This window comes from Micropterus dolomieu, linkage group LG13 (genome assembly GCF_021292245.1).
Source record: "Micropterus dolomieu isolate WLL.071019.BEF.003 ecotype Adirondacks linkage group LG13, ASM2129224v1, whole genome shotgun sequence".
Taxonomy (NCBI): Eukaryota; Metazoa; Chordata; class Actinopteri; order Centrarchiformes; family Centrarchidae; genus Micropterus; species Micropterus dolomieu.
This window is the reverse complement of record NC_060162.1, coordinates 22,629,002-22,649,800: the sequence shown is the minus strand read 5'-3', so window position 1 is coordinate 22,649,800 and position 20,799 is coordinate 22,629,002. Positions and strand designations below refer to the sequence as shown.

Below are 20,799 nucleotides of genomic sequence, written 5' to 3'. Positions count from 1 at the left end.
CTGAATCCAATTGAAAATCTTTGGAGGGAGCTTAAAATTAGAGTTGCCAGGCGACAACCTCGGAACCTGAATGATTTGGAGGCTGTCTGCAGGGAGGAGTGGGCCAACATCCCTGCCGAAATGTGCACAAACCTTGTCACCAACTATAAAAACCGTTTGACATCTGTGTTGGCCAGTAATGGCTTTTCTACAAAATATTAACATGCTGTTTGTCCAGGGGGTCAAATACTTGTTTTTCCTCATCAGATGGTCATCAATTTTTATAAATTCATATGATGTGATTTTCTGGAATTTTCTTTGGGATTCTGTCTTTCACTGTTAGAATGTACATATGATTAAAATTATAGATCGTTGCATTCTTCGTAAGTGGGCAAACCTGCAAAATCAGCAAGGGGTCAAATACTTATTTCCCCCACTGTAACCCTGTGCATTTCAGCAAATCCTGTAGCGAAAGCAGTAAGAAACATTTGCCTAATGCCATAAAAACTGTTGTAGATATTAACACTGAATATGCACTAATGCCAACGCCACTGAAAATCAAACTCTAACTCTACTTCTTCTTCCATAAATTTGTATTGTAGACTCCTTACAGATGTCCGATACATCTGAGACAGTTTTGTTTTCACTTGTCCGCCTCCAAAGCATAGACTGTGTAAAACTGTGTTGGTTTGTGGACTACCTTTTTGAAGCCTTGAGTTTGGCATATTGGCTTTCGCCATCTTGATTTTTTCGAACCATGGGTGGAGCTGGAGAGGGATACACACTGCTACACCTGAAAGGTCACTGTAGTAGCAACTTTTCAATCACAAAGTGGCCATGCCCTAAACCTTAGGCGTCTATTTTACTCTAAATGGGACCATAATTTACAATATGAGCATCATGCCGTATTGAAGAAGACTTGAAACAAGTGAATGGGACCATAAACTCATTAGAAATAGGCTTACTGAGGTAATAAACAAAGTGAGAATAAGGGTATCAATCTACAATCGGACTTCTTTTTGCAAACAGTGGAGTTCCTACCTGTTGGCCATTAGGAAGAATGCAGGTTTAAGGAACTTCACATTAAGTTCACTTTTCACACCCAGAGGTTCCTGCTTGCTCCAATGTAGGGTAAAACTTCAGCATAAACCCTAGGGCTGAAAGGAATTTAGTCTTTTGCTCATGGGGGTGAGGTCAATGAGGTTAAATGAGCCTTCATTTTGATACCACACATTAAAGTGGTCAGTGTGGACAGGCAGTGAATTGGCCAGCCGTCAGCAGGTTGTGTTGTCTTTATTAATGGCAAGGGACCTGCTCTCTCTCTTGTCACTCTCCCCACCCCTCTCTCTCTTTCTTCTTCCTTCAATTCTTGGCAAGGCTCCTAATGGGCGCGCTCCATCAACTCATTACTCAGACGGATAAAATGTCTTTTTATGTGGCGCCGGTGAGCCACCAAGCTCCAAGTAGAGTGAGTAAATGAAGAGAAATCATAAGCCCATTCCAGGCCTGATAAAGCAGTGTGAAGGATTTTCTCAGTTTCAGCATTATCTGTGAAAAATGACTACCCCTGCATACAATGTGCTATTCTGACTCCGATAGAAGTGCTTATGATGTGCCACTAAATGTCTGCATAAATAGTGTTTTGCATTACTGTGTGAGTTACAGATGGAAATGTGTTTTGGATTATTTTGTGCCCTGCAAGATAACAGTGGGTAAAAGCTGGAGCTAATTGCCTAAAAATGTAAATTGAGTTTTAAATGAGCAGCAGATGTTAATAGTCACCTCAATCTCAATTGAGGCCTACAAGTAAACGTGGAATACATTCATCCAAATGGTTTATTTGACACCGATACTCTTGAGTGCTTTGGCTGTTCAAATGATAAATTAGAGTTACAAATGAGACTCATACCTGATGCCTTTGATTTGTGCAATGCTGTGGTGGGAGATCCTTGACAGAGCGGAGATTACCTGAAAGAAACAAAGGGATAAACTATCAGATAAACATATAATTCTTTACTGTTAACCCTTTTATTTGCAAGATAAATTCACTTAATCTGTAATGCGTATTCCATGTGCCTTTTTTGTTGCATTAATACTGTTCTGTGATACTGCATTAGTCAATGCAGATTCCAGGATTACTAAACACTTTGGGGAAACCAATGGGGATCAGACAAAACAAACAAAAAAGTAGCAAAATAATGAAAACAGTAATACATAATAAAAAAAAGATAAGTAGTCAAAGGCAAGAATCTACGGAAGCCCTAAGCGGCTATCGATTCAAACATTTTTTTACTCCGTTTGTCCATGATAATAATCTCGTGATCTTGAGATAACAAAACAGTAGTTTAACACAGTGGTTTAATGGCGATTTCAGTGCAAGTATTGATGTTACTGGTTAGCTCAGTAGGCAAAACACAGGACTCATACTAATAGAGTTGTGGGTTTGATCCTCATAGAAAAAAGACTAACTTTATTTTCTTTTTTATCTTTTTCATAATCCTCTTCGACAAAGTTCTTATAATGAGACTGGCTATTGTTCCACATCCATCAACCTATGGACTTTTCATTTCAACATCATTCCCAGGCAGAGGAAATTCCTGTGCTTCTCATTCAGGGGAATCCATTTAACAGTACACATCACAAATTTCCCGACGGCTATTTCAAGGAAAGAAAATTTGTGATTAGATTCCCCTGAATCTCTTCATAACAACTTTGTTGAAGAGGATAATAAAAATCACACAAAAGAAGAAAAAAAAAAGTTACTAAGAACAGGAGCTGATCCTCCAATCCTTGGATTGCAAGTCCTGTGCTCAACCAACTAAGCTAACCAGTCACAGTGTAAAGTGCTCTGAAATTATCCTCAAGAAAAACACAGGCCGACCCCTGTATTAAGTTATGGCTTGTTATCTCGAGATCACGAGGAAATAATCCCGTTGTCACGGGAAAACGGAGTAAAATGAATATTTGAATGGATGGCCGCTTAGGGCTTCCGTAACAATCAGCTATAAAAATAACTAAAAACTAATTGTCAGCTACAACAGTCAACAACCATCAACATAAGTGACTAAAAGTAAAAAAAAAGAAAAAAGTATAGGTTCCACAGAGGAAGAGCCATCACATAGCTACACCGTATGTACCACCAGTTAAAAAATATGTTCATTTCAGTTCAGCATTCACTGCTCTTCAAGGTTGTATATCGAACATTACTTGGGAATTTTCGCGGGAATACGCAGCGCCACACAGGACTGTGTGTAAACATAATGCAGGCCACCATGTTAATCGTGACATCCAAAAACATGTGGAGCACAGTCACGGATCGGTGGTTGGTGGTACTGGGCACCACTCTGGTTAGATCTCTCACACACACACACACAGTCACGCACTTGACCATCCCCATATTGTCCTTATTTTACCTTCTATCTTGTTTTGTCTGTTAAACACCATACTTCTCAATTTTCCTTTTTCAGTCTTTTAGTAGAATAAGGTCAAATGTGGGCTGTATTTAAGCTTATTTAACGCTGCTTATGAGTGACACGCAAGTGGGTTTATGGCTACAGATGGCGAGCTTGCAGGATCTGCAGAGGCTAGTTCAGGAAAATGAGGAAAAACATCACCCCAAAACACACACACAAACACACACATACACCAAAACACAAAGCCTGTCTCCTATGCCTCATTACCCACTCCTGGGTGTATTTGGGCTTGCAACGCCGTGGCAATGCCAGATGTCTCCTTGACAGGGAGGAGAAAATTGTTATCTCAACCCCTCTTCCTCGGCAGGTGTGTCATCTAAAGCCCCTCATCAAACTCCCTCTTGTCTAAACACACAACGCAGCATCTGAGCGCATGTGGTATTTAACATTCAAGATGAGCCGCTGCTAATGGCTGTTATGAAGAGAAGGCCGCCACTTTAGGACTGCGGAGTGCTTGCATTGAAGCACCGTTGACCGAAACCTTTCAAGTTGTTCAGTTGTAGAGAGTGTAGAGAGTACACATCACATTCATTTACATCTATGGAGGGAAACCTCCACACTTGATGGGATGATAGGGGGTTATTTCTCAGTGTCGCTAAAGACCCATGTAATAGGTAGTCGTGTTCATGCTTAAGGATTCCATATGGGGCCAGTCGACCAATACACAATACACTCCTTAACATACTGCACTGTGCGGATAGAAACCACAAAAGACAGAGAGACAGACAAAGACGGAGAAAGAGGGAGAGGAGAGCGGAGAATAATAGATGGCAAATTGAGCTCTATGGCTCTGTTCAGCCAATGGTTAGGGTGTTTAATAAATCACTGTGGATAAACTCATTGTGCTGCTGGGTGGCATGCTGCCCACCTGGCCATGCTGCAGGGAGGGATCACATATGGCATACTGCCCCAGAATCATTATTAGCTGTATTTTCTTTGTCTTGTTAGCCCACATTGTCTTTGTGGAAGGGTGACAGACAGTTTCATTTAAACACAAAACATCAAAAGGGCAAACATAAAAACAGAAACTGCAAATGAAACAACTGCTTGCACGGACAGATACAGTAGGTGGCTAAATTCAGTATTTAATAGCGATTAATATTTAATCCCGGGTAGTGTGATCAGCTGTGGTCATATCCGGCTAAACGCAGCTGGTTTCAGCCAGCTTTGTCCAAGTTCAAAGGATAGCGGAGCTGCTGGCTTTGAGCCAGAGAGGTCACAGCAGGGCCTGCTTGGCCTGCGGAGACAAAACATAAGTGTGCCAACACTGAGCACGCTGGCGTGACTTCCACACATTATCGGGCATAGTCTTATTAATATTAAATCTCGAGTTTCCTCAACATTAACAGGAGTTTGTTCTCATTTTTTTTTGGTCATGTAACACTCACACGCCCTAATGTGAAAAACATGTCTCAATACTGGAAGCACTGGTTCGTGAGTCTCTCTGGCTTTGGAAATAAATGCTAATTTGCAATCTGTTTTCAGGGCAGCTGAGGACGTACACATTTGTTCTCACATTGTGACAAGTGCCATAAAATGACAGTTCTTGTTTATCTATTTATGTAGAGCTACAATGTCACTGCAGATGCAAAGTAGATGTGAATACGGTGTAGTATTTGACTTTATTTAACAACTTAAAGGAATAATCCACCAAAAGGTGATTTAGAAGTGGCCCTCTTTCAAGCCTTGAGGCTGTGAGTGATACTCAGAGGAGTATCCCTTTAATTGCTGATCTTTAAAAATCATTTGTTTTGAAGCTGACTCATAATGCCCTTCTTCCTACTTCCCAGCCTCTGCTCAAAGGTGGCCTGTCTGCCTGATGGTGCTTTCCTCTCTCTGCCCAGACTTCTGTTTCCCTTTCTGCCTCTAATGCACTCTCTTCACCCTCTTCTGATCCTTTGGTGCAGTCAAAGCCTTTGAGTCTCTACACATTATTAATTTCCCTCTCATCTCGTACTCCCCAGGGGGTCTTAACTCTGGAGCTAGCCAGAGAGTAAAGCTTCTTTCACCCCTCTAGGAATATGGAAAAGACAAGTCACACGATGGAGTGATAGCTCAGATTTCTGAAGCCCCAAACCAATATCTTACCTTAATCAGCAACCCACAGCCCCCTGGCATCCCTTTACCCACATCTGACCTTTTCTGTCAGTCAGGAAGACGTAATTGAAGACACATGTTAAGTCAGACTGCCTCACTTATGCTTGCAGTTTCTGCATGACACTGACATGCAACATTTACAATCCATTTACTGCATAAGAAGTTTGTATGCTCATCTGTGAGTGTGTGTCTAGGTGTGTGTGTGTGTATGTGGAGGACAGGGCAGGGGAGGGGGAGCAGGGACAAGGATCGCGTCTATGGATTAACTCTGAGGCGAAGCCAAGTGTTTGCAAACACACGCCACCCTTACACATCTTCAGACTCGCCACATGTGGCCTCTGTCCCAGCTGGGGCCAAAGCGAAGCCTCATGTGACCACCCTGCAGCCAATCAGAAGACCTACAGGACCTCGTTACCCTTGGCAACCAGGCTAGACTACATATGCATGGTCATCAATTACGAGTCAAATCAGATCAAACCTGCAGCCATATGCTATTAACAGTAGGAGGGCAGGGCTGTGATTTGATTAAGATCTGAAAACATGCACATAAGTAGTATTGATAGTCCATCACAAAACACAGCCCACCGCCAATTCTGTTTATATCCAATGCAGTCGTGGCACGATTATATCTCGCAACCTCAAATCAATGCATGTGTTGGAAGTCATCCAACAAAGAAACCCAATTAATGAAAAATTCATCACATTACTGTTTTGCTTTTTCTCATTTCTCTCTCTGGGCTCTTCCTCCAATAGCTAACTCCCTGATAGTGTGTGATATTTATGAAGTATTCACACTTTGATAGGACAGCATTGCTCTGCTTATGCCAGCCTGCCAAAGTGGTAGGCATGAAGCAAAAGGGGCACGGAGTGGGAGAGCTGAGAACAGATGGCTGAGTGGGAACCCTGCGTGCCCAACATCAATAATAGACAGACAGAGGAGGGACGGCTGAGATCGTCCGTGTGTGTGTGTCCCACTGTCCCACTGCCTGCGGGAGTTTCTGTCTTTTACAAACCTTCTCTTATTCTGTCTTTATATTCCTTTGAGCTCAGCCTTTCTTTTTTTCTCTCTTCATTTTACAGTTTCTTTTTTTGTGTTGCACACATAACTCACACTCAAGAATATCCAAAATAGTACACATGCAATAAGGCAAAGATACTCCCTCTGTAGAGGGAAGGGGACAGAACACATTTTTTATTTATTGAAATCAATCAGCCTTTATTCATACATTATCATTATTTAGGACAAACACTGAAACTACAACGGAAATAAAATATGCTAACAAAAATGGTCAAAGGCAAAAGGCCAGCTACAAATATCTGATATTTAATCTTGCTTACAGCAATCACAGAAATGCTGATTACATTATCCATATTCATAAACAAAACAGTAATGCAGAATATTGGGGCTCAGGAGGTAGAGCGGGTTGGCTGTTAATCGGAAGGTCGGCGGTTCGATCCTTGGCTCCCCCTGGTTGCGTGTCGAAGTGTCCTTGGGCAAGATACTGAACCCCGATTTGCCCCTGGCGGCTATTCCGCCAGTGTATGAATGAGTGTGAATGTTAGTTTCCGTTTGAGCACTTAGGCTCAGTGTATGAATGTGTGTGACTGGTGAATGCAGATGTAGTGTAAAAGCGCTTTGAGTGGTCGAAAAGACTAGAAAGGCGCTATACAAGTACGGAGCATTTACAATATATAAATATAACATTTTTCCAAAATTATGGTAAATTTAGAAATGGTAAATACACAATAACTAAGTAAATCCCAAATCTCATGGGATGTGTTGTGTGAGTGCACACAGTGCATCTCTAATGGGTTCTTTTGTACCTTGTCTATGACACACCATGAGTGCTGGGCAAGAAACCACATGAATGACTAGCGGTCTCTGAGCACCAGCTCATATTAAAGTTGCTGAATGCCATCGGGGGCATGGCCTGTGTAAATCCAGATTGCAGTCAGATTGGCACCTGCCGCATTGCACTAAATCCCCTCAAAGCAGACCTTCCAGCTGCTTGATTACAGGGGATTTCACTGCGTATGTCTGCCAGGGCCAGAAAGAGTGCTGCTGCTGACCCAAAGACCCCATTCACTGTCAGTGCCAGGCAAAATGCTGTAAGCCTACAAATGGCATTTGGCCCACATGCAAAATGTACAGTTTCTACTTATGTAACTTGAAATTGTAGGTTAGCATAATGAACATAACATAATGCAGGTGGTGCAATTTAAAAGCCTTTTGGAGAAGTTAGGCAGATTTCCATTCATTTCCGACGACCGCCAATATGAATTATTGAGCTACAGCTTATTTAGCTTTAGGACCTTGCACATTGATTTGGTCTGAACCTGTGCTGCTTGAAGGGGAAAGGGCAACGGTGGCTAATATGTGCAAATTGTACTCCATAGATCGCGTCAGCCACGTCAACACCTGCCAGTGTGCTGCAGCCATGTCCATGACCTGTCCCATTTCATGCTAAATCACACAATCAAGCCAGAATGTATTGACATCTGCAGCTCACCGGTTTTTTCTTACACACAGGCATACGTACAGAGACACACACAAAGATCAATGGTTCACCAGCCTATAGAGCATGCAATATTGGTAAAGAGACAGGTCCTGGTAGAGATGGGGCTTAAGGGATGTTGATCCAGTAAGAGAATTTAAAGGAAGCGAAAGGAAAGGCAGGACAAAAGAAACATACAGTCAAAACATAGTGCAGGTATATGTTTTTCTCTGTTTTGGCTATGAATATGAGGCTCAAGTTCTGACTTTCAGCTGTAATAGCATTTAACAGTATTTGCATATTTGGTGGGCAGTGTTGGACAACACAGCCTTGTAATTCCCTTAAAGCAGTAGGACAGTGATCCTACACGTACAGACAGTCCAACCAAGTAGATCAATGGCCAAACTGTGAAACATTCTTTACCGATGTGTTTCACTGCTGAAGACTAGACTGAAGGCAAAAAGAATTGAAGAAGAGCATCATCAAAGAAGATACCAAGTGTCTGCTGATGTCTGTGGACCTCAGACAGTCACAGACTGCAAAGGATGTGACACCAAATATTTAATATGATGACTTTAATAACCGGTCAGAAAACTTTATTACTGCAAGCCCCTAAAATCTGACATGGATGTTAAAAACCCTCAAACTAAAGCAGAAAGTCAGCACTTAAACCTCAGAGTCATTATTTAATGTCACATCAAATGTGCTAGAGTTCAGAGTCAAAACAACAAAAAATATATCAAAGTCTTAATACTGTCTGACTGCACTGTAAAATACAGCAGGAGATGCCATGGATCCCAACTCTGTCTTTGTGTGCAGCATTTCCTTTCATCGTAAACCAAGGCAAACGGTTTGATTAAAAGGTTGACAGAAATGCTGCCTGAATAGCTTTGCACTACCACTGAGTAAATCTAGAATTAAGCTGTCTGAACCAAGCGACACTAATAATCCTTATAAATTAGCTGAGATCAAACAACAATAACACAGAGAGGATGCTGCTTCACTCAACAGCAACAGTAAATGATCTTGTGATTGTTATGCTTACAGCGGCCCGTTCATTATGAATGAGGAGGCGATTTGTTGAGAGTATCAGCATCAGTGTTTGGGCTCAAGGCTGAGCAAGAAGGTGGGAGGTTTTAGGGAGTGTGGGGGTGGAGAGAGAAACGGGCAGGCATCTGGTGACTCAGCAGCGGACAAAGCTCCTTCCACTGAGGAGCTCTGCTGAGCAGGCACAAAACAAAGTTCTCCCTATGAAAACTGCTGGAAGTTGAGATCGGGTTGGTTTTGGCCTAGAAACGAGCAGTTCAGTTATAAGCAATTTTGATAAGTTTGAATAAATACTTGCTGGTTCTAGCTTCTCAAATGTGAGAATTTGTTGTAGTAATCAAGTCATTGTTTTGCAGACAAAGACGGTTTACAGCAGGTTTTATATGCGAGATCAAATGTCTCCACAGGGATTTGAGACCAAGAGTTAATGTGCGCCCCCCTCCCTACAGATGCCAAAATAATTTCCTGAAGATTATTTAAGTGAGAGTTCAATTAAATGTTAATAAAAGGCTTGGGTGTTGTTGTGATGTGTTAAACGTGTGGCTGAAGGATGTCTGGACTAGTTGGAGCCCAAAGGGTTCAATCAGAGAGGTGAGTGAATAAACCCTTCTATCTCCTCTCACATCTTAGTCCGTCTCTCAGGCACACTACGTCTGACCTGCCTAGAGGGGTGTCATGATGAGCACGATGGCAACAGGACAAGTTTGCACTCGGAAAATCATGGATGACGCCTGCATTTACACGTGTTTGAACAAAACAGCTCTTTAGGGACATGGTGGCAGCTGACAAACAGTGTGAACAAGTGATGTAGAACAACCCCTCCCTCCCTCCCTCCCTCCCTCCCTCCCTGAGCTGATGCCTTTCACAAAAGCACAGAGGCAAAACACAGTACATGAAATTGTTTCACAATGAGCTGAAAATGCAACTGTGATTGAAAGTGAGAGCTGAGCCAACCCAACCCAACCACCCCTCTGAAAAAAGCCAAATGACTAAAATTAACCTGTAGGGCACATTTTCATTATAAAACCATTACACCGGGTGGGTTATCAATTCGTGGAGCATCTTCGGTCTTTGGCTGCAGGGTATTCTGTAGCTAGAAATGAGCCGAGATCGGACACAATCTGTCCACTGCTGTGTCTCCAACAAAACAACAGGTCAATTCCTTGCACTATTACTCATGATCTCAACACACTGCTGAGAAAAAGCACACCCTTCCTCTGAGTGTTGAAAAGGCTCCCCTAAAACAAACACGGAGAAGGAAATGAGAAAATGCGTGTGTGTGTGTGTGTGCGCGCGCACAACCATGAGTGTCTGTCTGCGGCTGTTTTGGTTGGCCCACTTTTTAGCCTCTTCCAAAACATGCGTTTGACATTTGCATGCTAGAATGACTGAACCTCCTGCTGTGATGAGTGCCACGCCGTGTTTCAAAGTCTCTCATCAGCTGTTAGGAACCGTCCAACCTACTGGACCGGCAGTGACATTTTAATCAGCGCCACGTGCAAAAGGCGCGCACAGGGCAATCTACGACAAAATGTGACATTAAGAATAATGCTTCCATGCCACTCAGTTGAGCATCGAAATACACACAGCTGTAAGAAAGACGCTAAGAGGCAATTTCGTGCAGAACTCAGTGCAGTGAAGCAAAATGTGTTCATTAGGTCTGAATCACAGACTGCTTTGTGCAGCTGGAATCCAAAATGTTAGTACTGCGCAATGTGTTTGTAATAGTGCTCTTTTGCTCTAAGAGGAAACCCGGACCTGTGGATTTGCCTGACCAATACATCGGCAAACTCAAATTATCTTCTAATATGGGGTCGTCAGAGATACAACAGTATGTTGCAAGACTTTGGTGATCCCCAGACCATTCATTTAGTGACCATCAAGTCAAAATTAAAATTTGTCCATTACTTTGGTTTATGACCAAATACCTGCAAAGGTGATTACAGTCCCGTCAGCCTCAGCTGTGTTTAGAGCTAATTGGCAGATGTTGGCGTGCTAACAAGCTACACTAGGATGATGACCATGGTAAACCTGTTAAAGTGTGGAGATGTGAAATCTGTCCAAAGCTCTTACAACCCCAACAGGTCAATTCCTTGCACTATTACTCGTGGTAAACATTATACCTGTTATACTGTGGATCACTGTGTGATGCAGAGAGTAGGCACAAAATACATAATGTCTTTGTTTTTATTGTCATTCACTGCTGAGTCAACTATCTATTGTTCCACACAAGGAGGCAGAGTGAATACACCTTTCTTCACCACAAACTAATCATGCAGATGAAGCCAAAACTGCTAAAACTGAGTTTATTTCTTCAGCTTGAGAGAGAGACGGAAGAAGAAAACTCTCTCTGTTCACTCTGTCTTATTCTCTGGTTTCTACATATGTATGTGCACGGGGGGGCACATGCATTTGTTTACGCATGTCCTGGCATATGGGTATTTATACTAATGTGAGTGTGTGTCTTGCATCATGTCCGTGTGAGAATCTCCTAATGTTGCAGTATATTTCTTTTTTTTAAGGCTTGCCAGATCTATAATTTGCTTTGTCTTGAGCTGTTTGCAGAACAGTTCCGGTCAGGTTACCATACAACCCTGTCTGGCTCACTTGCAACAGCAAACAGCTGCTGCCTTCAGCCAATCCATTAGTTATTACTATACACAGCCTCTGCTCCTCATTTTCCAGCTGTGGTGGACTAACACAGCAAGAAAACTGCTGTTACCACAAGCGAAAAAATGTGATAATAAAACCCATTATGATTTAGTTCAATTCCCTGCAGATATCAAGTATGAACGAGTCCAATATTTAGGAAAAGCAATTATATAATAATCATAAAGTAACCACAGTAAAATACTTTTGGGCACTACAGTTTATGCCAAAAGCAAAAGTGATAGCTGGGAAGAGGGCTTCATCCCACACAATCTGTTTCTTATCTCAAGACATACAGAAAGAAATCTACTTATTTGGATATTTTGTGACCAATAGGTCACACTAATACAAATCAATAGGTGGGGATCTGCCACACATTTACTATTTAAAACATTTAAAATTACTGTTCCTTTTACCATGACCTGTACCACAGACAATGCAAACTTTTGTTTCCCATGCCAATAAAGGCCATTTGAATTGCATTGAACATTTTTATAGTTGAAACAAGTTTTACAACCCACAGTAGATAGATAAACTGTAATTAAGACACTAAAAAGAAATATTTCTTTTTTTTCCTCTTCAAATATCCATCTGCCCTTGGGTTGAAGAGATTTATCCCGTCTTTAAATGAGTCATAAGGGCTGAGAGTTTGACAGAGGAGCTCTTAGTGTTTTTTGCTTCCTCCACACTGTGCCCTTCAGCGGTCTTTTTAATCATATTATTGTAGACCGGCACACCGTATTGTGACAAGATGGAACCTTGACATCAAATCTCTAAATCAGACTATATTGTCTGTAAACAGAAACAAAAAAATGTGTCAGATCTTTGTAACAACTAAACTACACCATTAGAAGTACTAAAACAAAAAGCAAGTTATCAGACAGGAAGCAAAGGTTTAAGAAGCAGAAGATGCAGCCATTTTTCTTTTGATTTGGTATTTTAAGGTGGCCAAATAACCTTTCAAAATTATTTCAGATTCATCCGCCCTAGTGTGTACATCAGAGATGATCCCTGACACCAAGCTGTTGTGGGCGTGCGGTGACACAAGGGTTTAAGGCTTTGGAGCAGGTTGTGGCGATAAGGGCAAAGTGGGGATCATGGGAGGAAACGGGATTTCCCATGGTATGGTGGGACTGGGCTGATGAGGCTAATACTTCCACACAGTCCTTATCAGACACAGGCACCTGAGCGTGTGTGTGTGTGTGACTTGGGCACATGATGGTCCAGTACATGTTGGTCTGACAGAGAGCACTGAGAGAATGAATGGGATTAGACCAACATGCGTAATCCAGCTGGCCTGTGGGAGGGAGCTCTGCCCACACCCCTCTGCTCGAAGAGATAAAGAAGTTGGAAAAAGGAGGGGTGTAAACCTTCACATCATGAAAACATCTGACCTTATTTTAAAGCAGAATTACACTGATTTTACACAAAACATCAATTTACTCTATATGGGGAGTACTACTCACTCTGTGAGTAAGAAAATAACCCTGATGATGTCATCAGCCAACATTACAAACCACGAGCATGGAGTTTAAAATTTTGGTTTATTGAAAAGATGCTTATGGTTGCATTATGGGAATTGTGGGATACAAACTTTTTGGAGCTTAAGGGCAATAAATCATGATTTCTCGACCCCCGCCTTTCTCATTTTGATTGTTCTTTATGGAGGTACCACATCGCTGAACTTCCCCATTAAATTCTGAAAAACACACACAATGTATTTATTTTAATTTCTTTGGAGACTAACACTTCAAACTAAATCTTACAAATAATTAGGAATTTGGCCAATTCTACTAAGTCTCGTAAATTGAAAGCTAAAACTGGATTATTTTACTATTCGGACGGCCACGGAGCACTCACGGTTGGCAGTATGAATAGCTCTGCCTACATCATACACAAGTGCCTTCACTAATGGTCGTCAGCTTTCTCGTTCACTGCTGTTTGTCCAAGGGACACCAGGGATATCTTATCTTGGCTCTGTGATCACTTTCTAACACCACAGTTCTAGTCTTAGGTCACATGGCTTTAACTTATTAGCTAACATTTTAAAACTAATGTAATCAATGCAGGGAACATTTCCTTTGCATTTGCATGATTAAAATCATTATGCCCGATCTGCAGGTGTCTGGCTATAGATTTTACATACATGCCTGCATACTAACAGACTGTGGGCAAAATAATAAATATAATGTAGTTAAAAAAAAAAACAGCACCACACATATACACACAATAGATTTTTTCAACAATCAGAAAAATACTTAAATGAGATAACTGACATAAGATTGTAATGTTTTCATTTGCACTGCAGCAGGCGCCCGTGCACACTTCTACTCCAAATATTTGCAGTTAAAGCCCCTAAGTGTGGAGCTTATTGGTGTCTTTTTTTCATACACAATCGGATGACTTTTCCTCGTCTGACTGTAAGTCCTGCTACCCAGTCTTTAGAGAAGTATTATTTCTGGAAGATGAATCCTACAGCGACCCACTGGTGCTTTCTATTCCAACTGGCTGCAACTGAGTACAGAGATACAGATTAACTGTTTTTTTCCTCCCTACCCTTTAACTCTGCCAATATTCCCTCCTCTTTAAAACCCTTATCACACACCACAGTGTCTACCCAGTGGGAGAGATGCATGAAGCCAGGCCTACCTTTCCAGTCACCTGATAGAAAGTCAAGTGGGAGGCTTTCATATCCACTTCAGGGATGCGATAAGCTGGGAAATCTGGCATCCAACACATAAAGGAATTTTAAAAGAATAAAGCTTTTATTCCATGCTTTCCCAAAGCATATCTTGACACTAACAATACATCTTCTCTTTTGGTTTTGTATACATAGGGGGGGGGGGCAACGCTGTAAATACCATTTTTCCTTTCACACGTTTTGACATGACACAAAAGCTCATTTTCCCTTAACTTATCATACTAAAGGTACATTTGTCAAACATGGCCACAGGTGGGTAAAACAAGTGCAGGGTGAGAGAAAAAGAAAGCAGGACGGCAAGAAAAAGAAAGAAACTTAAGAGAGTTCAGAGTGATGGATGCCTTTAGTCGAGCAGTGACAGAAACACAGTGGCCACTACCTAGAGGGCTCATCTGATTGGTCAGTAGGATGTTTCCATGGGAGCAGTGAAAGTGACAACTGAACAAAGGGGTTCCATTAGAGGCCCTGTCCCCTCCGCTCTGCTACTATTAAGACCATGTCTGTGGGACACCGCATGCTGCTGACAGATGAAGGGGAGCACAAGGCAACAGGATGCAAGCTAAACTATCAGGACGGATTGCATTCACTGATGCACCTACATGTCCAGATAATATCAAAAGCAAAAATAGGTAGAGGCTGTGGTTGTTGCTGTGGGGCGTGAAATGCATAGGTTCCTTTTCTTCACAATAGTTTAATTTACAAAATAGTTTTACTCATCTATGATGGCCACATTAAGTATCAAAGTAATGTTACTAAATAGGACTTTATTTTGCTAAAGCTTACTATCATCTGAGTCAGTCAGATGCTTCTACTTGACCTCCTGCACAGTACCCACACCAGACAGGACTTATTAGTATACAAATTTGGGAAAACATATTATTGAAAAACATTCCGAAAGTTAAATCACCTTTTCAATCAAATGGGTATGTTCATGAATCTCAATCACTTATAAATTAGAAGCTCTTTCACTGGAACTTAATTATCATGAATTATGCCATATTACTCAACGGAGAACATAATCATAATCCTCCAAACCTTAATGACTTTGCAGAAGAGGGAACTAGAAAGGAGGATTTTAGCAACGTGAAAGTGAAATAATCATTGGCGAGGAAAAAAGGGCTGTGCCAAGAGCAATGCCAATTACAGTCTCACAAAGAGCTGGCAAATGGAATAAGATCACGTCATGATCACACGAACACCATCAACAGCTGAGAGACGACTGTGCAAGAAGTTTAAAGAGTGTGCTTTGATTTTAAAATGTTCAATAAAAAACATCACAGCCAGACAAGTGACCATAATCAAGAGGAGGGGAAGAAAGCAAATGGCAAAACTCTATCAGCCATTCATGGTCTCTACTTGATAATAAAAGAACAAAGATCATTGAAATTGAAATAGAGTTGTATCAGTAAAAGTGAAAGTAAATCGTGTCTAAATTAGGTTTAGCCACAATAAATTGGAGATTCATGGAGAAATTCAGTCCACAAACATGCTTAAATTTACAAACATTTCCACAGAAACGTATGCTACCGGCAAATCATGAGTAAGACCTGCTGTTTGCAAGAAAATGTAATGAAAAAGGCAGACCGAATATTTAAGCTGCCTTAATGCATCTCACGGCCTTGGACATCTTCTAATATCCACACCAATAATCTTCTTTACCTCAGCTTTACATTATTCATGAGATCAGAGGCTCTACAATACAATGTATCTGCCACGCGGCTGCTTCCTGCCTCTGCATTCTGCATGTGGCTCCATACAAAGGGACGTGGACACGTGCACCATCATTGTACGAGTGTCTGTAGGTCAGTGGTACATGAATTCTTCACATATGAAGGCATTTGTGCAGCCCTGTGCATGCTGAATGTAACAGGATCAACATGAACTGTCCACAACTATGAAGGATGTGTCAATCACAGGCCCTGATGGAGCCTCTGGGCACAGGAAGTCAGTAGGAGCAGTGGAATGTATCATATCTGCCTGGGAGCTGTTTCATCCTCAGAAAACACAAACTGCAGAGCCATCAGAGGGTAAATGACAAAGTGTGTCGAATGCTATGATACCATAGGGTTACATGTACACATTAAAGATGGCATAGCTTTGGATATATGAGGACATAAAAGCCAAGATAAAATCAATTGAAATGGAATCTGTTGCTTTTGGTAAAAAATGGTGAAAATAAAAATGATTAACCACACAAGTATAATAAGAGTATAATAATAATAAAGACAAATAATAATAATAACCATGATAATAATAATAATAATAATGATAAATAATAATTTTAACACATTTGTTTTTGTTTGCAAAATGCAAGTAGCTTGAGTGTGTATTCTAAATCCCTATGAGTACTAACGTTTACTTACTGAGGATGAACATCAGTCATCACTGCTCTCATTTTGAGCAGGCTAAAATAAACCCACAAAATTTGCTTGTCACATACACAAGCCTACACAGTACAGTGACATGCTGAGAGAAATCATTAGTGTCCTCTTTGTGACTGTTTGTCAAGGTTTGGTTAAAGTTGGGCATGCCTTGATTATGATTTCAGTTCTTTAAAGGGTTAAGGAAATAAATCAACTCCAAACGGCAGCTTTTCTGGTGTGTGTGGGTGGTATGGCCCATACATCATGTGTGAGAACAAGTGTGTTTCCATCTGCGCCTACAGATGGGCATGTTCACATGTTGTGTGTTACTGTATTTGTACATGTGTGTTACAAACATGCAAATAGACAACGTATTTGTGGGAGTAAGAAATCTGAATTAGAATTAAAGACAATTCAGTAAGTAAAGTCAGTATATTTTTTCTCTGAGGTAGTTTACACCTGGCATTAACATGCGTTTAGGGTGATCAGATTACATGTGGACAACTCCAAGTACGTCAGTTCATCATGTGACCACTTCCGATCAGATCTCACTTCCCCGCTCTATATGCAAATAAACACATACATAGTATCCATTTGCAAAGACCAAATACGTTGTTGTTTGTAACATGAATTTGATGAATTTACTCTTCATCAGACCACATATGAGATAAGAATTTACAGGTTGGAAAAAACGATAGACACCACAGGAGAGGAGTGTTTCTGGGGTCCGGGCCTCACAGATTACTGTACAAAAACACAAATTTATAACTTTATTCACTGATATTGGTGAAAATGTATCATATCTTATGGAGAAAACATTTTCTGGTTTCTGATGTCCTTTGGATGCTCTGCTTAAACCCTAAAGTAACCCCTAACTCTGAGCGATCGGATCCCAAAGTGTCCTCAATGTGTCTTGGGTGCATTCACACCTGTACTTAGAGCTGTCCACTTGTAATGGGATCACCCAAGACATATGCTAATGCTAGGTCTAAACAGGGCCTTGCTGGTACAAAGATATACTGATAATTTACTGGTTTCCTAAGTACTAGGGCTAAACGATTTGGGTGAAAAAAATCTAATTGCGATTTTTCTGCCAGATATCGCGATACCGATTCGATTTGCGCTTATTATTTTTTCACTGCCAGTCTATTTTTGAAGGAAGCCGCGACAAGCAGCACAGAGCAGATGAACTGGGCAGGACCAGACAAAACGGCAGAGAGAATCTGGTCAATTTTCAAAATAAAACACCCTGTGCAGACTCCTGGTTGTATATCAACTATAAACACAGTTAAAACAGACAAAAAGAAACAATTTAGCTACATAACCTACTTAGCCATTGTAGAAGCACAAAATGCAAGGACAACTGAACAAATTAACAAAATCTGAACAAGTCAGCATAATCATGCAGGCAAAACACTCTTATTCTGAAATGCTCCATGTGGGATGTGTAGCCTGCACTGAGCGGAATGAAACAGGCTCTTTAAGAGCTGTTATCTGTAGTTGAAGCACACAAAATGACAAATTAACTTCACGTCAACAACATAGGGCAGGCTAAACGCTCCGCTCCTGAAACACTTCAGTGTGAGTTGACGGCGAACAAAACCTGTGTTGGTTCGCCTGACGTAGGGCAGGACGATATGGCCAAAAATGTTACCACAATAAAAAGTTTCATATCTTTTGATATCGATAATTATCACGATAAGTAGCAAATCATTATTTCTTTCGAGATTAAAGGCCAATTTTGCTCCTGAGTGAAAGTTGAAGAAACCTGATGGTTAATTGTGGTTCAAACTTTTCTTTATGGTCAGAACGCTAGATGCCAAAACAGTGGATCACTTCACAAATATGAGGTAGTACATTTAAAACAATTATGATAAAATCTTTATCAACAAATATGTCTGAGTTAAATTAAGTAAAAGATTTTTTCGGTCCTTTTTTCTCAACAAAATAAAAAAAAATGAAGTCCTAATTCATGTATTTTGTTATATTGCTATTGAAAAAAATTATATTGCGATAATTATTGTTGCCATTATCCCACATGTTTTCCTCTAGTTTCGTTTGTTGTTGTAAAATGTACACGCCCTATGCCCGCTTTGACTGGTGAGTAGGACCCATAAAGGAAGCATGCCGCTTGTGATTGGCAAGCAGGTTTGTCACACAAGGATGACAACTGAATAAGCCTACATTTGAACTGCCTTCTTCACAATTAGCTATTCGCGTTCTTTCAAATCACAGTTTCAATTTGAGTGACACAGGTGACACAGTGGTATCACCACACCCCCACATTCCGTGCAAAGAGTCAGAGCAAGAGAGAGAGAGAATCTAAAAGCTACAGCACAGGGAGAAGGAGAGACATCTGTTTTACCAGTCTAACTGGCTGAGAGGCGAGAAAGTTAAAAGTGTGAAATGAGCCGGGGGTATGAGGGAAGGGGCAAGAGATGCCTAGTCCGACTTCATCTATCAGACTGATGGAGTGGTGTGACATACTATGGACACAGTGTGCATGTCTTAGAGGCAAATCTCTGAATCCACTGGCTTCTGACAATACACTAGTGGTTTCATGTATGTGTACTATGTATTTTATTTTTGGTGTCCTGGAAAGATGCTCAGGAAAAGTTTTCTACACTGGAATGAATATCACCCATATATAATACATTTCAACTATATTTGTGTTTCTATCTATGTTCATGAACATTTGAGCATAGAATTCAAGCTCATAATCACAAGCAGGGGTTGTGTCATGATTTTGTACTGATTTAAATGAAATACTTGATGAAAAATACATTAGTGTGTCATATGCACCCAAAATGATTGTGCTTTCTGCTGCAAGAGCACACTTCTCACCTCAGTTCACAATTCATGACGTCCTCTTGTGATACTGACAGTTCACCAACCATTAAACTACAGTGTTTATTCTACAAATGCCATTTTTAAATGACTGATAAACTGATAAACTCAAATATTTACTGAAATCAATAAAGAAAAGAATGACCCCCTGACCTATTAAACTCCTGTGACCTGATAGGAAACCCTAATTCCTAGTCACGCTGTAGAGGCATGGAAATGGCAAAAATTTGGGGTGAGAGGCGGTAACTTTTGTATCACATCAGTGGGGGATTCACAGTATGCTACCGAGGATCAAATCTGTGATATGTGTGAGTGGGGGGTGGGGTTGATGGCCAGGGCTAAAGCCCAGAATGTTTACAGCAAACCCCTGAATCTTTTCTGCTCATAATGTTTTTTGACAGTTAACTATGTCTTTGAAGTTATAATAATTGTTCAATTATATAGCATTTATTGACATAGCAAAATTTGTCGAGTGACAATGACTTCAGGGCCAAGCCTCTGGACCTCTACTGACCTTAGTTCCACCCCTGTTGTGACAGAGAAGTTACAGGGGTGGTCCACATTACCAGAGGTACTGAACCGACAGACTGAGCTTCACACACATGCTATGCATCAGTAACAGCCCAGGGTGTGGAAGTCTCTGTCTACAAGCATCCAAGTGGGAAAATGTTTTTTCATTCACATCTGTCTTTTAGTTCTTTGTAATTACAAATGTGAGATATGGGGGATTTCTGAAAACCATTCAATATCCCAAACATGCTGAAAAGAATAACCTTGTTTCTAAAACATCTGCTAAACAACCACATCAATGAAAATAAAAGTTATAAGTTATAAATAAAAGACACAGTTAATGAAAATGAGAAACATACCCTGGACGGTTTATTTACATCTTCATTAAGATGGAATAATGTATAAACACTACCAAGTTGCAACAATCAGATATGTTCTTTTTCTCCCCATTCTGCTGACATTGTGTGAATCCAACCAGCAGTTCCTAGTGAAGGGAAGCAGTGGGTGCAGGGAATGCGAGAGAAAAAAAAAGTGTCGTTATCTTGTATTTCAGCCAAAGTGCATGCAAAAAATAACACTACAAAGGATTACAGAAGTGTGTGTGTGTGTGTGTGTGGGGGGGGGGGGGGGGGGGGTTT

The 20,799-nt window shown here is 40.9% G+C and overlaps 1 protein-coding gene across 4 annotated transcripts in view; it reads right to left on the bottom strand.

The window, feature by feature from the left end:
- Positions 1–20,799, bottom strand: part of vav2 (vav 2 guanine nucleotide exchange factor) — a 201,936-nt gene that overhangs the window by 54,127 nt on the left and 127,010 nt on the right. For all 4 annotated transcript variants that reach the window (XM_046066304.1, XM_046066306.1, XM_046066305.1 and 1 more), the window contains exon 3: positions 1,889–1,947. In XM_046066304.1, the coding sequence (XP_045922260.1) occupies positions 1,889–1,947 (59 nt within the window). The remainder of the gene's footprint in view (positions 1–1,888; positions 1,948–20,799) is intronic.